General features: G+C 36.2%; 4 protein-coding genes across 8 annotated transcripts; 2 read left to right on the top strand and 2 right to left on the bottom strand.

Annotated features, from left to right (window-relative positions):
* LOC18591624 lies at positions 791–2,911 on the top strand. The gene is made up of 3 exons (XM_007017849.2): positions 791–1,981; positions 2,227–2,346; positions 2,560–2,911. Exons 2-3 carry the CDS (start codon positions 2,241–2,243, stop codon positions 2,700–2,702), a joined length of 249 nt encoding a protein of 82 aa, XP_007017911.1. The 5' UTR covers positions 791–1,981; positions 2,227–2,240; the 3' UTR covers positions 2,703–2,911.
* On the bottom strand, positions 3,528–5,494 carry LOC18591623 (pentatricopeptide repeat-containing protein At1g20300, mitochondrial). Its single transcript, XM_007017848.2, has one exon. It carries the CDS (start codon positions 5,319–5,321, stop codon positions 3,723–3,725), a length of 1,599 nt encoding a protein of 532 aa, XP_007017910.2. The 5' UTR covers positions 5,322–5,494; the 3' UTR covers positions 3,528–3,722.
* On the top strand, positions 8,246–9,021 carry LOC18591620. The gene has a single exon (XM_007017845.2). The coding sequence runs from the start codon at positions 8,320–8,322 to the stop codon at positions 8,788–8,790; it is 471 nt and encodes a 156-aa protein (XP_007017907.1). The 5' UTR covers positions 8,246–8,319; the 3' UTR covers positions 8,791–9,021.
* LOC18591619 (transportin-1) lies at positions 9,063–20,222 on the bottom strand. Of its 5 annotated transcripts, XM_018125643.1 has the most exons (30): positions 20,064–20,206; positions 19,597–19,878; positions 18,297–18,584; positions 17,748–17,837; positions 17,536–17,613; positions 17,367–17,447; positions 17,145–17,195; positions 16,665–16,750; positions 16,282–16,348; positions 16,138–16,194; positions 15,989–16,051; positions 15,821–15,880; positions 15,531–15,644; positions 15,159–15,272; positions 14,629–14,727; positions 14,165–14,290; positions 14,009–14,083; positions 13,812–13,883; positions 13,555–13,665; positions 12,778–12,861; positions 12,576–12,683; positions 11,865–11,966; positions 11,695–11,757; positions 11,545–11,619; positions 10,901–10,972; positions 10,679–10,803; positions 9,956–10,007; positions 9,804–9,872; positions 9,663–9,722; positions 9,063–9,570 (listed from the first exon to the last, which is right to left on the bottom strand). In XM_018125643.1, the coding sequence occupies exons 2-30, from the start codon at positions 19,771–19,773 to the stop codon at positions 9,487–9,489; spliced, it is 2,703 nt and encodes a 900-aa protein (XP_017981132.1). In that variant the 5' UTR covers positions 19,774–19,878; positions 20,064–20,206; the 3' UTR covers positions 9,063–9,486. The 5 variants fall into 5 exon arrangements, 4 of the variants coding, with proteins under 4 accessions (XP_017981132.1, XP_017981130.1, XP_017981133.1 ...); XM_018125641.1 differs by having other exon boundaries at positions 19,597–20,206; XM_018125644.1 differs by having other exon boundaries at positions 16,022–16,051; positions 19,597–20,205.

The raw sequence follows: 21,307 nt of genomic DNA, 5'->3' as shown, positions 1-21,307 counted from the left end.
CGAGTTTGATCAGTTCGATTTATACTGTTCAAACTGTAAACCTCATGGTTTCGATAAAATCAAATCCCAAAAAGGATGTTCAAATGTTTAGATGGGATCATCTTCAAAAATATAAATGGTTACCAGAAAATGGGTTTGACTAATGAGATACATGAATGAATTGCTCCATACTTGACAAAGAAACCTTGCTAATACAAAACTGATATGTTTGACGGGAAAACAAAGGTAAGTCTCATTTGAATTTTAGTATATGATTTTTCTGTCGGTTCTTTTATTTGTTGGTTTTAGTTCTTGATGTCGTTTGTCTTAGTTGGGGTTGGTAATCACTCCCCATCTTCCTCTTATAATGGTAGTAATTAGTAAGAATTATCTTTCGTGCTAAGATAATCATGATTACCAGTTCTGATAATACCATCATCCTGTCAGTAAGATTTGTACGGAATAAGTCGCTCTGGCCGCAATAAATTGTAAGGGTATAACTTTCCCAGAGTTTACATTTGAAATGGTCTGAGAAGTTGAAAAATTGTGCTGATATTGCTCTAATAAGGAAAATTCCAGCTTTGCAAGAAAGATCAATACGTAATTACCTAGTATGGATTGGAGGGTTTCAATCCCTTTTTGTTGTGTATGAAAGTCAAAGATGTACGTCCTCAATATGATCATGTGATATTTATGGCATTAAAAGCAGAAGTTTATGTCCAATGAACTAGCCCTGTTTTGCTAATGAAAAGAGGCAGAAGAATGGTTCGTGAAAACAATACGAGGCTGGTGTGTGAAACCATTAATGGTATACTTGAAGTATCTTTTTGTTCATAGAAAAAGAAAGCGAAGACAAAGAACATGCTATCTACAAATGGATTAGTGAAGATTCTTTCTAACAGGCTGAAAGCTTGCCTCCCCAGTCCCCACCATCATCACCAAGGAAGAAATTTGATGGAAAATGTCCTACCTGCACAGGAAATGGTTCAAGGATATCAGGGGAAGAATATTTCACCAAGATGTGCTTTGAAAGTGGAATTGAGCAAGGCATTTGATTCTTCAAATTGGGACATTCTTCTCAATGCAGTAACAGCTTTGGAATTTCCTTCGGTCTTCATTCATTGGATTCAGAGCTGTGTCACAAATCCTATGTTCTCCCTCTCCATCAATGGTGGGTCTGCTTGGATATTGGAGACCCTTTTATCTCCTTAGTTCTTATTGCAATGGAGGTGTTATCCAAACTTCTAAATTCAGCAGCTGCTCAGGGAATTTTCAAACACCATCTAATAGCCATAGTGTTGGTCTTACTCACTTGAGTTTTGCAGATGATGTGCTCATTATTTTTCCAAGGGCACGGAAGACTCCATCATGACCACAGATGGTGTGCTTTTTTTTTTATAAACTCTTTGACCTTCAGCACAACAGTGCCAAGATTGAGCTGTTTTCCTTTGGTACCCTAAGCATATTCTTTCTGATATTCAGCAGTGAATTGGCTTCCAACTTGTTTCATTGCGAGTGAAGTGCCTGGGTGTCCCCCTCATCACAAAGGGACTCAGAGATAAGGATTGTGCTCCTCTAGTAGAGAAGATTACAAACAGAATTTAATACTTGGACCTCCAAGCTTCTCTCCTTCGCTGGTAGGCTTCAGCTTAGTCAATCAGTTCTCCGAGGAATTAAACCATGGACTTAAACCCAATTAGGACTCTTTTCCCTTTGCTACAGGCCAACAGCCCATGAATTGATGGACGAGCCCGTTATTTCTTACGAAAGAAATATAAAGCCTTTGTAGAATACAGAGGCCTTTATATCATTCTCATTGCCTCCCCGCCGTCTCCCAGCAACGACCAGAACCATCGGACGTTCGCAACAGTGTTGTTCTTTCCTTAGTTGAACCGCCAAAGAGTCTGGGTGTCAATTTCGCAAGCTTGGGGCTTTTTGTTGTCGGATTGATTGCAGCTTTCAGCTCTTAACATTCACTCCCTTCCCCTCTCTTTGTCTCAAGGTCAGTTCATGTTCTTAGCTTTGTAATCAAATCCAAAGACTTCCTTAGTTGGAAATGTCAGTGAGTGCCCAAGTTTTTCTGATTTTCGAAAGCAGCTAAACGTAGTTCCATGCAATTCTTTGAGTTGGTCACTAGATTTGTGAAAGGAAATGTTTTTGAAGATCGGGGAATGTGACTGAGTTTCATTTGGGCTTAAAATTTGGACAGTTTTGTAACAAATGAAGCATTTCCTTTTTGTCTAAAAGGAAGAGAATCAGTCATGGTTCTCTCCTTGGACTTGCAGGACTTCCTTCTTCGTGCTAGAGTGCTGAAGCTCTACAGGCAAGCTCTACGGACTGCTCGAAGAGCTCCTGAGCATTCTAGAGGTGAAAGCTGGATACTGGCTAATGCTGCTAAGAAAAGTTCTGAGAACACCTGTTCTTTGAGCTTAAATCTTAATGCATTTTCATTGCTTTGTTGTTTTGTATTGCCATTTTGGTATTAGTTCTTTGTAGATTTTGATCCATCGTGTTTGAAAAAAGTTTATGATCCAAACATTTACTGTACTTGCACTGCCTGATCAGATATGGATTTTGCAGCTGAATTGAAACAGGTGATTAGACAAGAGATGGAGAGTAATCGAGATTGTAAGGATAAACAAAGGATCCGCTTCTTGATTAGTGAAGGAACCGAGAGACTGAAAGGTCTGACTGAGATGCTTGGTATGCAGGGACATTGCTAGTGGAATGAAGCTGCATTTGGTATGGATAGTTTGAAGTCAATAGGGAAGATGGCCTTCATATCTGAGAAGCTGTCATCCAATTTCCTAATTTTAGTTCATTGATAATGCAAGATAGAAGCCGGAAGAATTGTTTGTTTTCCCCTTGAATGCTACCAGTAGTTGTAATAAAAAATCATGGTTCGTGAAATTAATATATACTGTTACTATAACTGCATTTGTGGTGTAATTGTCAATGATTTCAATTTGTTCCAACTCTTATCAATGTCCAGTTCTTGACTAGCAACCTAAAGTAGACATGGTGCCAACTCTTTAACATGTGTTCTAACAAGTCACTGAGTCAAGCATCAGCATAACTTCGAACCAACCAGCCACTAAGGTTCCATTTCTTTCCGCAACAATATCCTACCTACTAAAGATAGATTGTTCATACAAAGGAGATAGAAAGACATGTCTAAGGGCAGCTGATGTCGCCTTTAGGGCCTTGAAAAGTGGACTTAAGTGAAACAGAGAAATTTGTAAGATGAAGCAATGTTAGGCAATGGTTTCAATTGGAAAAAAACACATGGAACAAGAATGATCGGCTACCACAGGGACCATATGTCCATCACCACATGGATATGGTGAGCATTACAAACAGGACCTGCACTAAAACTTGATGCACAGGAACTTTTCCATATGATGTTCAGACAGTAAAGATCATCCATAAACACATTATAATTGAAGTAAGCTGGCCCAAGAGATTAGTCCAGCTAACAGAGTTGGAAAACTGTAACCAAAATTTGACAGAGATTTAAATCAACTTAAGGTATGACCTTTGAGTCAAAATGGTGAGAACAAAGTATGCTACTTGTTGAACACAAAAAGGTGAAGATAAAACACTACATCCCAACTCTTTTAATGTACAACCTTATGACATTACAGTGAATAGATAAGACTTGAAGCAATTTAATCAATCAACTATGTCAAAAACATTGAGAATTCCCTCACAGGTATCACAGATACAAGAGCAAGAACCTACTTCTACAAAGGACGTGTCACAAATCCCCTATCAACCATCTTCTCTACTAGTTCCTCGTGTTTCTTTAACTGCTCAGCTTTTCTCAGCTGCTCCAGCACCATCTGATAAAGAGACATACTTGGTTTCAAGCCTTTTTCCTCAATCATCTCATTAAAGAACTTGTAAGCATTGTTCCAATGCCCCTTCCCACAATACATTGTGATCAAAATCCGGTAAGTATTCACATTAGGCTCAACCTCATTCTCATCCATCTCCTTCTTTAACTTGAGAACCATATCAGTAGACTTTGCACCAGCAAACATTCGCATCAATATATTATAAGTAACAGTATTAGGCCTACAATTCAAATCCTTCATCTTAGCATACATTCGGTGAGCAGCATTCACATCCTGTAACTTCTCAATACACTTAAATATAGTATTGAAAGTAGATGGATTCGGGATACACTCTTTCTTAATCATCAAATTAAGCACCTTGATCGCCTCATCAAGATTATCATCCCTACAATGACTCTCTATAAGAAAATTATATGTAATTGTATCTGCAGGACAACCACATCTTTTCATCTGATTATAAACCTGCAAAACCTTCTCCGTCCTACCAGCCTTGACATGAACTCTCATCAAATTATTAAAAGTAATCGAATTTGGCTCACATCCTACATCAATCATCTCTGCAAAAACATCATGAGCACGCGTAATTTGGCCACACCTACACAGTGCATCAATCACAATAGTGTAACTATAAACATTAGGCTTAATCCCTGCCATTTTCATTTCCTTAAATACCCTTTCGGCCTCCGAGATATTTCGGGCACGACACCAGCCATTAATCAAGCTAGTGTATAGAATCACATCAGGTTCAAAACTGTCCTTCAATTTATCGAAAAATGTTTGAGCTTCCTCGGCCCTTCTTTTTTTACATAAACTACTAATCACTATTGAAAATGCAATCTTATCAGGAACGCACCCGTAATCCTCCATACGATTAAAAGCGTGCACCGCCTCGGCAGCCAATCCGGCCCTCACGTAACGCCTGATCAGAATCGAGAAGGTTTCGATCGAGACGTCGACGTTTTTTGCTTTCATTAAGTCGATCAAATGCCAAGCCAAGTCGAAATGCCTCAACTTTCCAGCCAGGTCGATCATTTCGTTGTACGGGTCAGGCGAGGGAGCGAAGTCGGGGCGGGTGGTGGCCCAGTTGAAGAAGGAGAGGGTTTGGAGAAAAGGTATCCCGTGGCGGACCCCACCGCATTTGTCGATGACGTGGCGTACGAGGGAAGGGGAGATGGAGTGGACGGCGGAGATCTTCGAGAAGTCGAGGGAGAGAGATGGGATGGTGAAGTCAGGGGTTGGCGGGGCTGAGTTCAGGTCGGGGTTAGGGTTTTTGCGGTGGTGGTCTTTGATGAGGGAATGGAATTTTTCGGCGACTTCGGCTTCTTCAGGGGATAGGGCGGCGATTTTCGGCTTTTCGCTCGTATTAGTTTCTTCTGATTCATCTCCTCGGAGCGAGGTCGGCGTTGAAGAGTACAACTTGAAGAAGCGTTGAGATAAAGGAGAGATAGAGGAGGGAAACCGTAGCTTTGATTTGGTTAAAGCCATGGAAGTTGCTTTCGCTGTTTTCAGCGTTTGAATGTGTAGAAAACAGAGGAGTTACAGACTACCGCTGCAGCTTAACGACCGTTTTGAAGGGTTCTAGCCGAAGTTACAAACGACATCGTTTAATTTATGGGCTTGTCTTGGGCTTTTTGGCCCAAACTAATGGGCTCTTTTGGTACAGGACTTATGGGTTATTAATGTATTATTCTAATTTTACAATTGTAACAAAAAATTTGTTTTCCTTTATAATATTTAAGAATGTTCTTATAAAGATTTAAGTATATATCCTCACATTTGAAGATGGGTATTTGAGTATTACTTTTTTCTTGGTTTGCAAAAGGAAATTATTTCTCTCGATTAATCTGCATAGTAGAATGTTTAATTATTTAATTTTAATTACGATTTTTTATTTCATTTTAGTATTTGTTTTTATACAATTAGAAAAAAAAAAGAAAAGAGAAGTAAGACCCAATTACAATTCGATACTTCATATAAATCCTTGTCCTATTTGAGTCCTAGTACTAACAAATAACAACCAAAGTATAGTACATGGAAGTATATTTTAATAAGGTTTATATAAATATATATCCTCATGATCATATTGCATGGTGCATGGTATATTTGTTTTCTCCAACTCTTTGCTTCCTCCAAGTATATTTTTCAATGGCTGACAGTGAACTTCTTCCAAGGTACGAGTCGCTGAAGGATTTGATATCGTCGTTGCCGCAGTCAGGAACCCCGACTCCGGCTTACCCTGGTAACTTAAAGACGCGATATGCTAAGCGGGAGGAACCATTGTTTAAGAACGGCGTCGCAGTTTACTGGGAGGAAGTGCCATTACGAAAAGAAGGGCTCGAGGACCATGGATTCTGCGATTTGTTCGAGAAGCATGTTGTTGGAACTATGAAACCTAGGTTTGGTAAGGCTCTTGGAGCTCTTTGTTGCTTGCCCAAGTTTGTCCATGATTCAGACATTGCACTTGGAAAACAAAACCATGATTTATGATAGCACACATACTTTTTTTTTTGCCCTTTTTCCTTCTTGTAAAATAGTTAAAAATATAATATCAATTTAAATATTTTTATTTATAAGTAAAATAACTTATTTTCACTTAAAAGCAATATATCATTTTTTCTTTTTATAATTGAGAGGAGAGATTCGAATTTTACTTTTTAGATAGGGATTATGCATCAATTAATGAGCAAAATGCTCGGATACAAGCAAGATATTATTGACAAAATACATTCGATAAAATTTTATCGATATTTACTGACGTAATATTAATTACTCAATCGATATTATATTATTAACGAAATATTAATGAGAATTATCGGCAGAATAAAACTGGATGAATTGACATCAAAAAAATAAATATGATATAAAAAATATAAATAAATTGATCTGTCGATAATATGCTTTACTGAAGCAACAATTTTTATTTCCCTCCTCTCAGGAAAAAACTACTTAGCAAAAAGGATTCAACTTTGCTTTTTATTTCCTTGAAAAGCACAAATGCTTGATTACCCTACTATATTAGGAAAGCCAGCTACTATATAGTAATATGTGTAATAAACTTTTGATTTTGCCAATCATAGTGTTGACATGAATCTTTTGTGGATTTCTACTCTATTCCAAAAATACCAAACTTCTACTCCCTATATACAAAAACAACAAAAGAATCATCAAACAGAGAAGCAATAAAGCAGCAGCTTTGATAATCTTTTACTAGTTCAATAACTGAGATGACTACTGTCCCTAATTGTGAGGCTCCAACCTTAACATCATTGAATGATTTGGTGCCACTGTACCCATGGAAGACTCCTACCCCACCATTCTCTCGGAGCCGCAGCATGGCCTACAGCAAGATTAAGGAGCCATTACTGGTTAAAGATGGAGTTAGGGTTTATTGGCAAGCTGTGCCAGGGCTTCGGAAAGACGATCATGGCGACATGGATTTTGAAGTTCCATGTGGAGGATTGTTCGAGTTTATCGACAAGTATGTTTTCAAGGCTATCAGACGGTGGATTGACAGGCTATTTGGAGAGTTACTGGGTTTACCAAAATTTGAAGAATATATGTAGTTTAGCAGCATGATGCCTATTGGTGTCTTTCTGTATTTGATCTTTCATCTTTAGAATACCTTTCTCTTCATTAACTATACATGATGTAAATATATATACATGAGAGAGTAATTCAATATAATAAGTTTTAAAGAAATTTATTGATTGAATTTTTTTTCTTTTCTATCGGCGGTAGGTTAATTTGATTAGTAAATTATTCATTCTGATATTTATTTGTTAATGGTGTCTTCTTCTTTATCGAAGGTATACCAGTTGAATCGGAAAACTTAAGATCGTTCGTCTATTAATTTTCTTTGTCGACGGTCGGTTTTAGTGTTAATCAGTGAGAGAATTAATTTTCATCGTCTATTTTAGTCAAAGGCTGAAACAACCTACCTTCTCCGGATTTCTATATAAGAGAAGATAATTAATGAAATCTTTTTCCTTCTTATAATATTTATAAGGGAAATGTATCCTTGTTTAAAACATTAATATGCTCAAAAAAATTCAATTTCTTTTAAAACAAAATAAAATGATTTGAATAAATATGATGCATTCTCAATAGTTATTGTGAAACTTTTTTATTCATATATTTTTTATTTTTTAAATTTTAAAAAGTTATACTACTAATTAGTCAACTACAAATTAACCATACTTAAAATATTAGAAATACTAATTTTAATCATACCATATATTTTTTATAATTTATTGATTCTTGGGTTTAAGGCCTTTTGAGGTAAGTTTTTTGGGTTTTTAGGGCTTTTGGGCTGGAGGTGTTCTCATAAATGGATCAAGCCCACAACTGTTTTGGGCCTGAAACACAAAGACCCGGCTCAATTCTAACCTTTAACATTTTGCCTTTCGGCTTCACGGTGGCCATCATCTTTGTTCAACCGCCTGGGAAATAAGCTTTGAGGCAGAGACAAAGGAAACGCAAAAGAATGATCGCTTACCTCCACAAATGCCGGAACTTAACGATCTGTCTGAAGCCTGTTTCTGGAAACGACGTCGTGTTCATCCAGCGTTTCTTGCACAACGGTCCGGACACCGTGGAGGAGCTTCTCGACAGACACGTGGTGAAGAAGGAGAAATCCCTAAACGAGGAGGAAGAAGAGTTGCTGACTCGACGGCGACTCACCAGCACTCGGCGAGAGGCGCTGAGCCTCTACCGCGACATCCTCCGGGCGACCCGGTTCTTCATGTGGGCCGATTCGCGGGGCGTTCTGTGGAGGGATGTGTTGAGAGAGAACGCGAGGAAGGAGTTCGAGGAAGCTCGGTTCGAGAAAGATCCGGAGGTGGTGACCCGATTGCTTATCGGTGGGCGTGATGCGGTGCAAACAGCTTTGGAGAAGCTCGCCGAGAAGCAGAGGCAGCAGATTGAGAAGGAGCGGGGCGGTGGCGAAGGACGGTGATTGATTCATTTCTCAACTCTTTCTTTTTTTTTTTTCAGATTATGATTATCATTAAAAACATTTGTATGTAATCTACACGTTGTGTTTGTAATTCAGTAACTTCAAATTGTAAATTTGGGTCCAACGTTGTAAGACTCGAAACTCTCTGAAACCTTGGCTCTGGAATTGGCGGCAATAATCGGATGGAGAGGACTTTTTCAAGAAGCTTCTGCCATTTTTCCGCCATTGAAAACACTATCAGATTCAGACTTAAAAGAAAAATGACACAATCCTCAGCTTTTTGAAATTCCGTTAATTTAGCAAGGTGAACAATTCTTTGAAGAAGAAATACTTTGACACTTAACAAGGATTAGGAATGCATGGATCGAACATACAAACAAACTTACAGGCTATGATGTTTACAATTCCTATATCTCACTCTCTAATGATGACTTGGGCTAAAAACCTACCAAGAAACCATGGTATAAATCTAAAAAGTGTATGAACCAAATCTGATGGACCTGAGGGATCATGCTACGAGTTATGTTGGGTGCTTCCAAAACCGCAACTTCTTGACCCTGCTCCCGAAGAGATGATCAGTTTTGAACTTCTGTTAAAGTGTTTGCAACATAAACCCAGAACGAAAATTAAGCTTTTGGACCTCGTACAAGTCAGAACACAAATCCTCCATGTAAGCAATTCATGACTTCGTAACTTTTATACCCCATAGTTTGACAATTTTTCTTTCACTTGCGGTTCCAGTGTGGAAAGACATTGTTCCCATCCTCCATCTTTGAGAATCTGCACATGTACATCTCTCACCGGTTAGTAACGATATGATCCCCATCATCTAAGATTTTGAACCAAAGGCTACCAAAAGAGATGAAACATACCTGTTTATACCCAAGCAAGATCTGGCAGACTTCATTGTGTAAGTCCTCGCTCGTCATTACCTGAGAGACAGACAATATTAAACTTGAAGAGAATAGTTGTAACAAACGTTCGAAAGCTAAATTGTTTGCTGCAAATATTACATGCCAACTCGCAATAGCTCTGCATATATAGCCCAGTGAATTTAAAGCCCCAGATACATTTGTTCGAACCTGCAAATATTTGATAATTTCTCCTTCAAAGTTGCAATTACTAATATAATCCACTGAGAGTTTTTTTGAAAGAAATCACATACAATTGCACAGAGACCATGAAAGGCATCTTCCTTCTCTATATCATCATGTATCCTGTCGGGAATTTGTAATTCATAAGCTTTTGTAAGATGATAGCAGCAACTATAGGGTGAATGTGGAATGACAATTTCATGCTCAATGACTGAAATTTTGAGGAGTTGAGATGGAGATTCTGATGGTAATGAAGGAACAAGTAATTCAATTATCTATATTTCCTCATCCTGGCATTAATAGAGAATAGATCCAGCTCCACCTGTTCAGCCAGTTTAAGTTACAATACTGATTCAAGCATTGGATTGTTTGAACTGCCTATTATATAAATTTATACATAAATTTATATGCACGTATGTCTGAACATGTACATTCCATTTTGGATAAACAATTCTAGCAACATCAGAATACAGATTCCATACTTTGGTAAGTTAGTAATGAGCAACTTATTCTAAAACTTATTTTCTTTGCTGCATTGATAAATTGCTTGTTTTGAAGGAACGTTTTTAAAGGAAACTGTGCTTGTGTGTGAAGTGGAAAGTGTAAAGGGCAGGAGGATGTATCCTCAACTACAGTACAAATGTAACTATTTGTTGGTTGACACATTTCGAATTTGGCTATGGTTGATCCCAAATTTTCATAGTAAAGATTAGCTATGATGTAGGCTACCAGACATTATTAAACCAACAGCTCTTATACTAGCAAACGGCAACTGAGAAACAAAGGTACTTTACATGGATAAAGCAGTGCACCATTCTTGCATGAAATGCTCCACATGAGGTGAAACAATCTCTGGACAAACCCAAGCAAGCCTACCGAGAGTGATAGCACTATTTTCTACAAGTGATTTGTTGACACCCTGCCCAACAGCAATTCGGAAATCTATACTTTTAAAAAAGAAACAAGGAAGAAAACAAACAGAAACTAGAAACAACAATAATACAGTTCAGTAATACCTCTGCATGTTGGAGAATTGGAACTATGCTTGAGACTACAGTCATGACATATGGAGAAACTTCCTGACCGACCTGTTAATTCAGTGTAAAAGATGTAATAACACACCACTTAGTCAAGCATCATAAACTGTTTGCAAAGCTTTCAAGTCCGACCATCAAAGGCATGAGTGCTTCCCAGCAACAAGATCAAAGATGCAGTTAGAATTCACAAATTCTAATCCTCTCTCAGAATCATTTACATGCCACTCTCTCAATTATCGCTACCAATCACCCCTCTATATATAGAGTGAACATACAGACTAAGAATCTAGATTAAAAAACCCAGCTCAGTGTAACTCTTATTTGCCACTTATTTTGAACTCAAATTTCCACCATGTACTTGTTAAATTAAGATAATACCCTCCCCAAAGTAAAAATAATCCACGCATTTATTTAACAGAAACAAGTATACTATAATGAACAGTTTGAAAAGCAAAAATTTCTCCTGCAAAATTCTTCTCACTTGAAGATGGCTTTTATATCAAGATCACTAGTGCACATATACTTTTCTCTAATCTTACATATGATAAAATCTCAGCTAGTTACTGATAAAACAGAATACGCATCAGTTTGACAAAGCTACATGATAGAGACAGGAAGCCAACCTTAATTGCTAATTCTCCAATAGCCCAACAAGCATTGTTAGCCACTGAAATGGATTCTGTTAGCTTAGGAGTGCTCTGCATTTACCAGAAAATGTGTAAGGTTGGACTGCTCTAATAGATATCAGTGTTGTATAGTAGGCTTCACCTTACCATTTGTTTGGTTGCAACATTAAGAAATTCAGATAGACAAGGATGCAAATATGCTGGACATGCCTGTATATAAAGCAGTGGTAATGTTATGCTCTCCAAACATACAGGGATCAAAGCAAATCTAATAATCATATATAAAGGAATTTGAAAGGCATGCATTACAAACTCACTCTTGCAAGATCCCCAAAAAGGGCAAAAGCACTTTGTTGAACATCAATAGAATCATCCATACAACATTGCAGAAGTTGGTCCCTCAAATTGCTTTGTGAAACCTGTAAAACCGATTTGTATCAATGTGAGCAACTGCACATGCACAAGATGAACAAAACATCTTGCCTTAGGACTCTCAACCAGGAATTGAACCCCAAGCACAACATTTTTCCTCTAACAAAATGTTAATCTCCATAAGCCACCCCCCTGCCCCTGGCCCATGGAGTGTTCAAACACTGGAATGGCTTTAATCTTGAAAACTAGAACGATTCTTCCAAATATTTCCATTCATTTTTCATTTTAAGATACACTATCAGACCAACTGGGGCACAATATTACTGAAACCAAAGCCTGAGAGCAAAAGATTTTTGTTAGGATTGAAGCCCAAATGTGTTAAGTTAAGGTTCACCAAAAAAGAATCATGAGGCACAGAATGGCAAAATTTTGTATCAATCAGTAGTTAGTGGTATGGCAATCAAAATATTGTTTGATGGTAGTATGTTCACAATTAAATGACAGATTTTGTTTTACTTGACTGCAAAGTTCTCATGAATTAATTTTCAAAACATCATTAAATGACAAGTTTAACATGGAAACAGATGCAAACAACAAATACCAGATGGATGCACCGGTATACTACCAGAAAATAAAAATTTTATTAAGGTTGATACCAAGCTTTCGATGCCACTACCAAGACCTTCTGCAAGCCCAGAGAGCAAGTCTAAAGAACACACAATAAACTCTTTCTCATATTGCATTCCAGCAGATGAGGGATCAACCTGCAAATTAAGCATCAATCCTCAATCAAGATTCAAACAAAGTTTGAAGTTAAGCACATGACAAAAGAAATATAAACTGGAAGAAAAAATGAACCTTTGCCAATTGCTGTGATTGGATAATCTTTATGCATCTTTGGAAAATTGGTTGTGCAAATTGGGAAAATCCATTTTCGAGTGCCTGAAAAGGACAAACCATAAAGATAGGTGAATATCATTAAGGCTCCAATCCCACTTGATATATAATCTAAAACATGAAATCTTTGGACTAAGTGTGAGAGAGAAATGGATGGAAGGAGGGAGAAGGTGAGAGGGAGAAACATCACTTATAGTGAAAGTGATAAGCCTTCTGAGAATCCCAGTAGAGCTCATTGATCCCTTAGGTTTGATTTAATCTCATTGCCTTTACAATCACAGGGTACCATAGGTTCCATTTTAAAACATATTTTACCAGTCAATTAATAAAGAGCATGAATTATAATTTTATGCCCCAAAATAAGCACAGGACAGAGAAGAACTAGAGTCAAATGATTTCTGGGTTTCTTTAAATTAGTTCGTCCTCCCCAGGCTTCATGATCAGTCACTATCAGTACTAGCCATATGCAACCACGATGGCTAAACATGTTCATTTTAAACTCAGAGAATTCAATCTTACAATTCAATGGCAGGTCAATCATGTATAATTTGTAACAAAAAATCTGGACAGCAGAATGAGACTTTGCAATAGAAGCATGTTAGAAAGGAAAATATCAATAACTTGTGTAGCTTCATATAAATTGATACATGGATATTCTTGGATGGCTAAAAAGTTTTTAAATTACAGATTAGAGTGGCTTCTACAGTTCAACTCTCTAAAGAAAAAAGTGCGCCATACCTGTGCTATAGATGTAAAGCACTCTAGTAGCGGGAAAAGGTCTTTGTCTGCATCAGAAAGCTGCTGCCACTTTGCAATCAATGGAGGCATCAAAATCTGTAAATATCTGGGCTGCAATATAAAGATGGAAGTTCGCAGCAACTTTAGCTGATCATTAAAAGACCACAAGACCTAAGTTTTTATCTGCCATTTTTCAAACTAAATGAGAGATAAACAAGCCAAAATAGATAAGAACAAGCAAAGCAAGCATTAGATACCTGATTCAGCTCTCCTCCCACAGTCTCTGCTAAGGTACCAATAGCATCATAAACAAGTCGAAGGTTTCTTTTCTAAAAATTAGTTACAAAAAGAGCTATAAGTATAAAACAAAAAAGTGCAAGATATATACATTCTCTTATTGGTAAAACGAATAGTTCTGCTGAAGAATAAATTTATATGCAACAGAACAAAAAACCTGATATCTTCCATAAGCACATAAAAGGTGTTGAAGAATGATTTCTAAGTGAGGTGTCAACTCCTCAGCAGCCTCCTGCAGAAATTATTAGTTCTTGAGTGCTAGGTATGTATGAAGTAGAAATGTCACTTGAGTAATAGACATTATGGGACAAACCTCTTCAAGTGTAGCAAAAGCTGAACATGCAGCCTCTTGCACTCGCTTGTTGGTGTCTAAAATTCTACGTAAAAGACCCATAAGGACTTTGTTGAATTGTTCATAACCTTTTTTATGGCCAATACCCTGAAATGAATCTATTTAAATTTCCACCTAAAATTGGTAATTTCTGTTGTTTGATTTGATAAAAGTAATCTTTATTTGAAACTGGAAAACATGACAGCATCTATGGTAGAAAGAAGAAAGAGAGACGGAGTATGTGTGTTAAAAGGACAATCTTCGTATGATAAAATAGTAAGAGAATGCAAGTTTGGAAGATTTTCTCCCTATTTTGCCCACCTGAATAAGCATCACGCTTATTCCCTCTAAAGCATTGATGGACAAATTTTATGAAGTAAAGCATGCAATAAAACTATTATAAATACAAGAAAAACTAAGCACTGCATAAGTAGAAATCTTCATACCTGAACAATAAATTTGCTGAAGCGAGAGAGTGTCCAACAGGTTATACTCCTAAGCAAAGGAAACTTATTATCAAGAAGAGGGAGTAGAAACTCTACAATCTGCACATAAGGGTAATGAATTACTAACAGCAATCTAGTATTAATCATCAATATTTGCTACATTAAAATCAGAAGCACAATTACATATATCCCTGAAAAAGTCGGATACATTCTAAACCTGTTCATCTGTTAATTGACATTTAGCAGGTTCTAGAATGTAAAAGGAAAATAAACCAGTCAAGTGAAACAAAATTGTTTTGCTTTTTCATATCTCTACCATGTTAACATGCATATGGTCACATGTTCAACCAGAGGCATCTAACATGTTTAGTTAGACAAATGACAAGAAGAACTCTGCCAAAAGGAGGGAGAAAAACAACATCAAACAGATACAAGAAGAAAAAAGCAATGTAAAAGTTACAATCATTAATATTTAAAATTTCATGGCTTTTCCTGCTTTTGAAACACTTTAACACCCACTGCAGCATTACCTCTGCTATATAAGGATAAAGACCTCTTATGCAACCCTCAGCTATGGCACCAAGAGCCAAGACTGCAGCTTCTCTTTCCTTCCAGCTGCCATCATCTGAGGTGGATAATTTTGCCTGGATTGAGAAATAACCATAATTTTGGTATTATAAGATTTAACATTTCAAAGACAAGCTGAAGCAGATCAGCAGATAATTAAATCATTACAACAGTCAAAGCTCCTCTCTGCTAACCACTGCAGATGCATGGCCATACAAAACACATTCTAAAACAAACCCCTCTACAGCATCATGCAATAGGGAGAATACAGGAAGACAGATAGCTATTTGGTAATCACCATTATTATACCATATAAGATCCTATAGCATAATCACCTGAACTAAAGGCATTAATGTTGGAAGAATCTCATCTCCGTAGACAGTTGAAAGGACATCAAGGCCAGCAGCACTGCATTTCCTCAAGTTCCAAATACTTAAACTATCATCATCCTGCAGATAATAAATTTTTAAAGGCAAAACAGAGACGTCACCTCTGAATGTGAAATTTTAAAAGTAAACATGAAATCAATAAATTGAATCATCAAATTCTTCAAACAACTGTACGTCTACATACATATGGGAGAAGGAATAAATAAACCATACTAAGAGTTTAGCTGAAAACTCACATCATCCTTCATATCTTCTGATCCATGAAATCGCGATGAATGAAAACGAGGCTTAAGGTCCTACATATCAGTTGCACAGTTCAGAAAGATAAAAGATCACCAGAGAAGATAAAAATATAATTATCAAACTTTACAAATAACTGGAAAAGTAAAAAATGAACATTTTACAGTCAAAGAAAAAGACCAAAGAACTCTGAAAACCTGATCTCTATCTGGCACAGACTCATCCTCCTGCAAGTATAAGAGTAGAAGATAAAGATAAGTGGATACAAAGAACAATGACTGAATGAAAGCGATCATAATCCGGAAAGATTTACCTCAGAATCAATAAGAGATTCATCATCATCAGCATAAACCATATTTGACAATAAAACCTAAGAAGATAAGAAACAAAGAAAGTAAATGAGTTTATCATTGTAGGAGTTAACAGTCAAAGACCAAGAAAAGGACAAGGGTTATACTGGAATTAGCTGTTGTAAAAACTCTCTTAAAAGCTGAGGGTTTAACTGTGCTTCACAGTATTCTGACCTGATAATCACAAGAACAAAAATTCTTAGTTTATTAACTACCTCCATAGATAAAAGGCATAAAAAATGCAAAAATGCTACACAGACAAAATTTTAATAGTCTCATTGTATCAACAATCCACGCAAAATGATTCATACACTATAGAAAGTAAAGCAACTCTTCGCTTTCATTGAAGGAACACAATAAACTTGTATGATCAGCATTCAGTATGTAGTTCCAGGAGCCAAAAGGCTCCAATGACACACTTTAACATATGAAAGAACACTGTGACTAAAGTTTCTACCAAATTGTTGAGAGTAAGCTCTTCTAGCTTTACCAGAATTCACAAGCTTCAAGAGCAACCTCATTATCAGCATCGTTGTTGGCTTGCAACATAAATTCAATCACATTCTTCAAATGTGGCTGTGATGTAACATCAAACATTTTTTAGTAGAAGAGGCCAAATATTGTGTGTCAACCATGAAAAAGAAGATATACACAACATGAAATGGAAAAATGAACAAAATCATCAATCATGTCAACCAATAAAATGCCGATGTGACTCTAAACTGCTATTTGCATATTTCAATTAAAAACCCACAAACTACGCTATTGAACTTGTGGAAAAGTTGCATATCCTCCCCTGACATGAAGGGATGGTGCACATTGATGTCATGAGTTTGATTCCACTAGGGTGCATGACTGTACTCAATGAGGAAGGGTAAAGAAGGAAAAAAAGAGCTGTTAAACAAACAAACATATATATGTCTCTGTGAAAATATTGCATTGGATAGTATGAAGCAGAAGAGTCATATACCTCCAAGAAAGAAGGATTAACTTCAATGAGCTGAACAAGGGCTGCACAAACCTGTACCAAAGAAAAAGAAAATGTACCATACACAATTATAAGAGTCAAGAAAAAAACAAAGTAGATAGCATCCATCAATTCTGAAAAGTTAAGTGTCAGATAGTCTTTAACAAGGCAATTTAACAGATTCTTTCAGCTTGCAACATAAAAGCATGTATAGAACCAACTCACCAATTTTCTGACCTCCGCAACTGGATCGTGAGAAAGGACAAATAGACCCTGGAGGTACTGATCCATGGACAGATATAAAGCCTACAATGCGTTCTACAACATAAATTAAGCAAAGAAAGCAACAAACTTGGGTTTGTCAGTTAGAAAGCAGAGTTCTCATCAAACTTACAGTAGGCATCAGCATAATGAACTGATTTACTGATCCAAGAGAAAGCTTCCTTAGAGAGGCATGCGGTGACTGGAAAAACTGATTTCAAAGGAAAAATAATAATAATACACATACAACTCAGTTATGAAGAACCAATTATGACTTATCAACAGACAGCATATAGGATGACATAAATAAAGTGTTCAATATGAATTAGAGAAGAAAATTGTCACCTGTAGTAATCTAGGTAGAAATACATCAATGGGTCTTTCAGATAAACCAGGTACATCTAAATCAAGCTCATGTGGTATGTCTTCACAGATCTATGTTCACAAGATCACAAATAAGCCATAAAATAGCATTTAGTAATTTCTACTTCTATAAAGGATGAAATGCCCTTGTCACATTGTTACCGTATGAAATTCTTCACAGATGAACATTGTTCTCAAAGGAAATTCAATAAGAGACATGGAGCACCAATTTAATTAGAGAGAGAGAGAGAAAGAGAAATTAACTCTATGTATTGGATCTAAAAGATCCCATTATTATCTGGAAGCTTCTGTAAATTAAGAGTTTTGGAGGGACAAAGTGCAAATTTCTGCAACCAGCTTAAGCATTGGCTTCAAAGATACTTCCCTTACTAATTAATAGACAATTTTAATTTGATTCAGTGTCTCAAGCACAAAAGGCAAACCATGCTGGAACTTATATATTGGTAAAGAATAATATTGTTGCCATTAATCTTCAACATGCAAATAAGAAATCAGGGAAGCAATTGTTACCTTCGATAAAGTATCCAAGGCACCTTCCATATGGTTGATGTCATTACTGTCCAAGCACCGTACAAGTACTTGCAACAGCTCTGGCCAGCCAAGAATCCGTTCTTGCTGGACAATAACACTGATAATTGTCCCAACCGTATTCCTTATGTCCCTTTTTGCTTCCCCTAAACATGGTAACAACTGTGACTTTATACATTGCTGATATGCAGGATCTAGCAATTTGAAAGCACTTCGCAAATTATTTTTCAGAAGTAAACCAGCCGCCTGTCGAATTTCAACAGATGCACCCTGCTCAGAAAAGCAAGTACAAAGAAAACGCTATTCAGCTTTGATGGAAATGAGTTCAACGACAAATAGCACCTCACAGCATGACTTAATGCAAGGAAACATCAACCTTGAAACCATGAATTTCTAAGCTTCACAATGATTAAAATCTATAAAATTTCAAGATCATTCAATATTATAGGCCAGTTCTTCGACAGCCATCACCAAAAACGAAAATTAATAAAGGTACTCATTACACAAAAGGAATACAAAAAAGCAAATAAGGAACTCAAAAAGTTAAAAGCAAATCAAGTTCATATAAAAACGATAAACAAATTCCAGACAGAATTGAAATGAGCTTTAATACACGTGTTGGAGTTTTCATCTTCTTAACCTTTCAGTTCTGACTTTTCAACTAATAAAGAAACAATTGAGATCAATCCAGAATATATATGAGTAATTCTGTTAATCCATACCGTTGTATTATATGCATTGCAGTATTGGGAACATCCTGTTACAAGAAACATCTTAACTATACCTATTAAGAAGAACTTCCAAGTCAACCCACTTTCTAAACTTGAAAAACGCTTAAAGATTCATTCCCCTCCAGCTGCAATTCACAAATGTTGCTTGACCAAGCATTTATACATACTCTTTAACAAAAAAATAAGCAAATATATAAGACAAAAAAAAAAGGGAGAGAGAAGAAGTAATTATAGTATCTATAGTGTAAACAACCTAGCACAGAACTAGACAATCTTAAAACAGATGCTTCATTCCCGGTTTAAGTAAACCGGTCGTTTCAATATGAGAATAAACAGAGTTTATAAATCTGAACCCAATTCTCGAATTCAAACAGAAACCTTATATAAAAATTCATCAGGGAAAAAATATAAACAATCACTAAGGAACTTGACAAAGCTGAAACGAAGAAAACCAAAAAAAAAAAAGGAGAACGAAAATTAAGCTTAAAGGAAGGATTTGAAAGGCATTAGTTGGTAAATAATTGGAGTTTGATGGAATGAAATAGTAGTACCTGGGCATGAGCAAAGATAAAAACGAGGTAGTTGTTGAAATCGGGGAATTGGCTGTAATGCTGAAGTTGTTGCCAAATACGAGGCTTATCAGACGTAGGCGAAATGTGCAGTTCCAACACTCCGCATATCTCCCTTAAACCTTCCTCTTTCGGTTGCCATGTTCCCTGACCTGCCATTTTCAACGCAGATTGAAGGGAGAGAAATTTTTAGCTGATGTTTTGTCTGGATAATTGTAACAGGTGATGTGTCTTTTCGGCGAGGAACACGACGATCAATGTCGACTGCGCAAGCAAAAGAGAGCAGAGCCAAAAGAAAACTTGTGAGGCTGGTTTTGTCGAAATTTACAAGCGTCGCACCCCGCTTTCTTTCGTAATTCTCAAAAAACCCACTGAAAATTTAGTGCCAGTTAAATCTTCTGCAACCCAAATTTCTGTTTGGATCATAGGAAATTTACTAGTTGACTTACTGTTGCAATTTCGACTTTTCAAGTCGCCCAAGGAAAGAATCGGATTACCACTTTATTCGCAATTTTTTCTCCTGGTAAAACTTGGAGACCGCTTTCCAGGAAACATCAACAACTGATCAGAATTTTAATTTTCTGAATCTTTTATTAGAATTTCAACTTTTTCAAAGTGTTCTAGAAGAAAAAGATACCGAGACTGCAACTCATCTGCATTTGCTTAGAACTTGGCAACCAGTTTCTAGGAAGAAGCCTCTACAATGCCAAATGCAACACAATTCAACTCATTTCTAATTTATACTCCCTCGTTCACTTTTGTTTATTTTATTAGTATTTTTTTTCATCACTTAATATTCTTTTTTTATATTAAAAAATATTGAATAATTTATATTAAAAATTCAATGAATTTTTCTAAAACTATATAAATTTCGCGAACATAAAACGAACAATAGCCTATTAATTACATAACACACATTCATCTCTACTCTAATGTTTGAAGTAAAAGACAGAATTGTCATCATGTCATATCTTTTTATTTCAACTCATGATGAACATTCGCAAAGCATTGTTGCCTATGTTACCATGTTTGGTAATGATGATTTGTCAATTAAAAGAGAACTTCGCTGGTGAGATGGTGATTTGCATTCCAATGGGAATGGTGAAAAATCATGTATGGAATGGTTGTCTGTCCAACCACAGATGTTCATGTTTCATACTGATATTGTCATCATCATCAACATCAACAACAACTTTCCTTTCAAACTTTTTGATGATTTTCATTTGACAATACATAATCTCCCATGTATTCATGCACATACTATCATGTCATGTAGTATATATATATATATATATAGAAATGTCAAAATGTACAATACATCACATGTTATAATATGTTTAAATTAAATAAAAATTTACAATTGCAACTATTTTTTTTATAATATCATTATACTATATAGAAATAAAGCAAGTATTATATATATATATATGAAAATAATGAATGTTTACAAAATTTAAGTTTGAGAACATTTTTAATGAATTTAAAAAATGTTTTAAGCACATAAGATTAAATTTTTAAACTTTTTTTTTCATGTCACTTGTATAAAAATGAAAGGCAATTTGTCAAGAGATGTTGCAATGTTATTAAATTAAAAAAAATTCTTAAAGTAGGAGTAGCTTATGTTAATTTATTTTGGTGATCAATGATAATCTTATTTGTTATTCTAAGCATTAGGGGTGAATATTAATCAATT

This window comes from Theobroma cacao, chromosome 8, assembly GCF_000208745.1.
Source record: "Theobroma cacao cultivar B97-61/B2 chromosome 8, Criollo_cocoa_genome_V2, whole genome shotgun sequence".
Classification (NCBI taxonomy): domain Eukaryota; kingdom Viridiplantae; phylum Streptophyta; class Magnoliopsida; order Malvales; family Malvaceae; genus Theobroma; species Theobroma cacao.
This window is presented reverse-complemented; position numbering and strand designations above follow the sequence as displayed.

Excerpts from the sequence above, each read along its gene's own strand:
- LOC18591624 (XM_007017849.2), top strand. The coding sequence starts at position 2,241 with ATGGTTCTCTCCTTGGACTTGCAGGACTTCCTTCTTCGTGCTAGAGTG. Across the intron at positions 2,347-2,559 it reads AGCTCCTGAGCATTCTAGAG|CTGAATTGAAACAGGTGATT; the intron begins GTGAAAGCTGGA and ends TGGATTTTGCAG.
- LOC18591623 (XM_007017848.2), bottom strand. The coding sequence starts at position 5,321 with ATGGCTTTAACCAAATCAAAGCTACGGTTTCCCTCCTCTATCTCTCCT.
- LOC18591620 (XM_007017845.2), top strand. The coding sequence starts at position 8,320 with ATGATCGCTTACCTCCACAAATGCCGGAACTTAACGATCTGTCTGAAG.
- LOC18591619 (XM_018125641.1), bottom strand. The coding sequence starts at position 19,773 with ATGGCAGGTCAGGGAACATGGCAACCGAAAGAGGAAGGTTTAAGGGAG. Across the intron at positions 14,728-15,158 it reads TTTATCCTTATATAGCAGAG|ATTGTAGAGTTTCTACTCCC; the intron begins GTAATGCTGCAG and ends CCTTATGTGCAG. Across the intron at positions 11,620-11,694 it reads ATGTTGCAACCAAACAAATG|AGCACTCCTAAGCTAACAGA; the intron begins GTAAGGTGAAGC and ends TGGTAAATGCAG.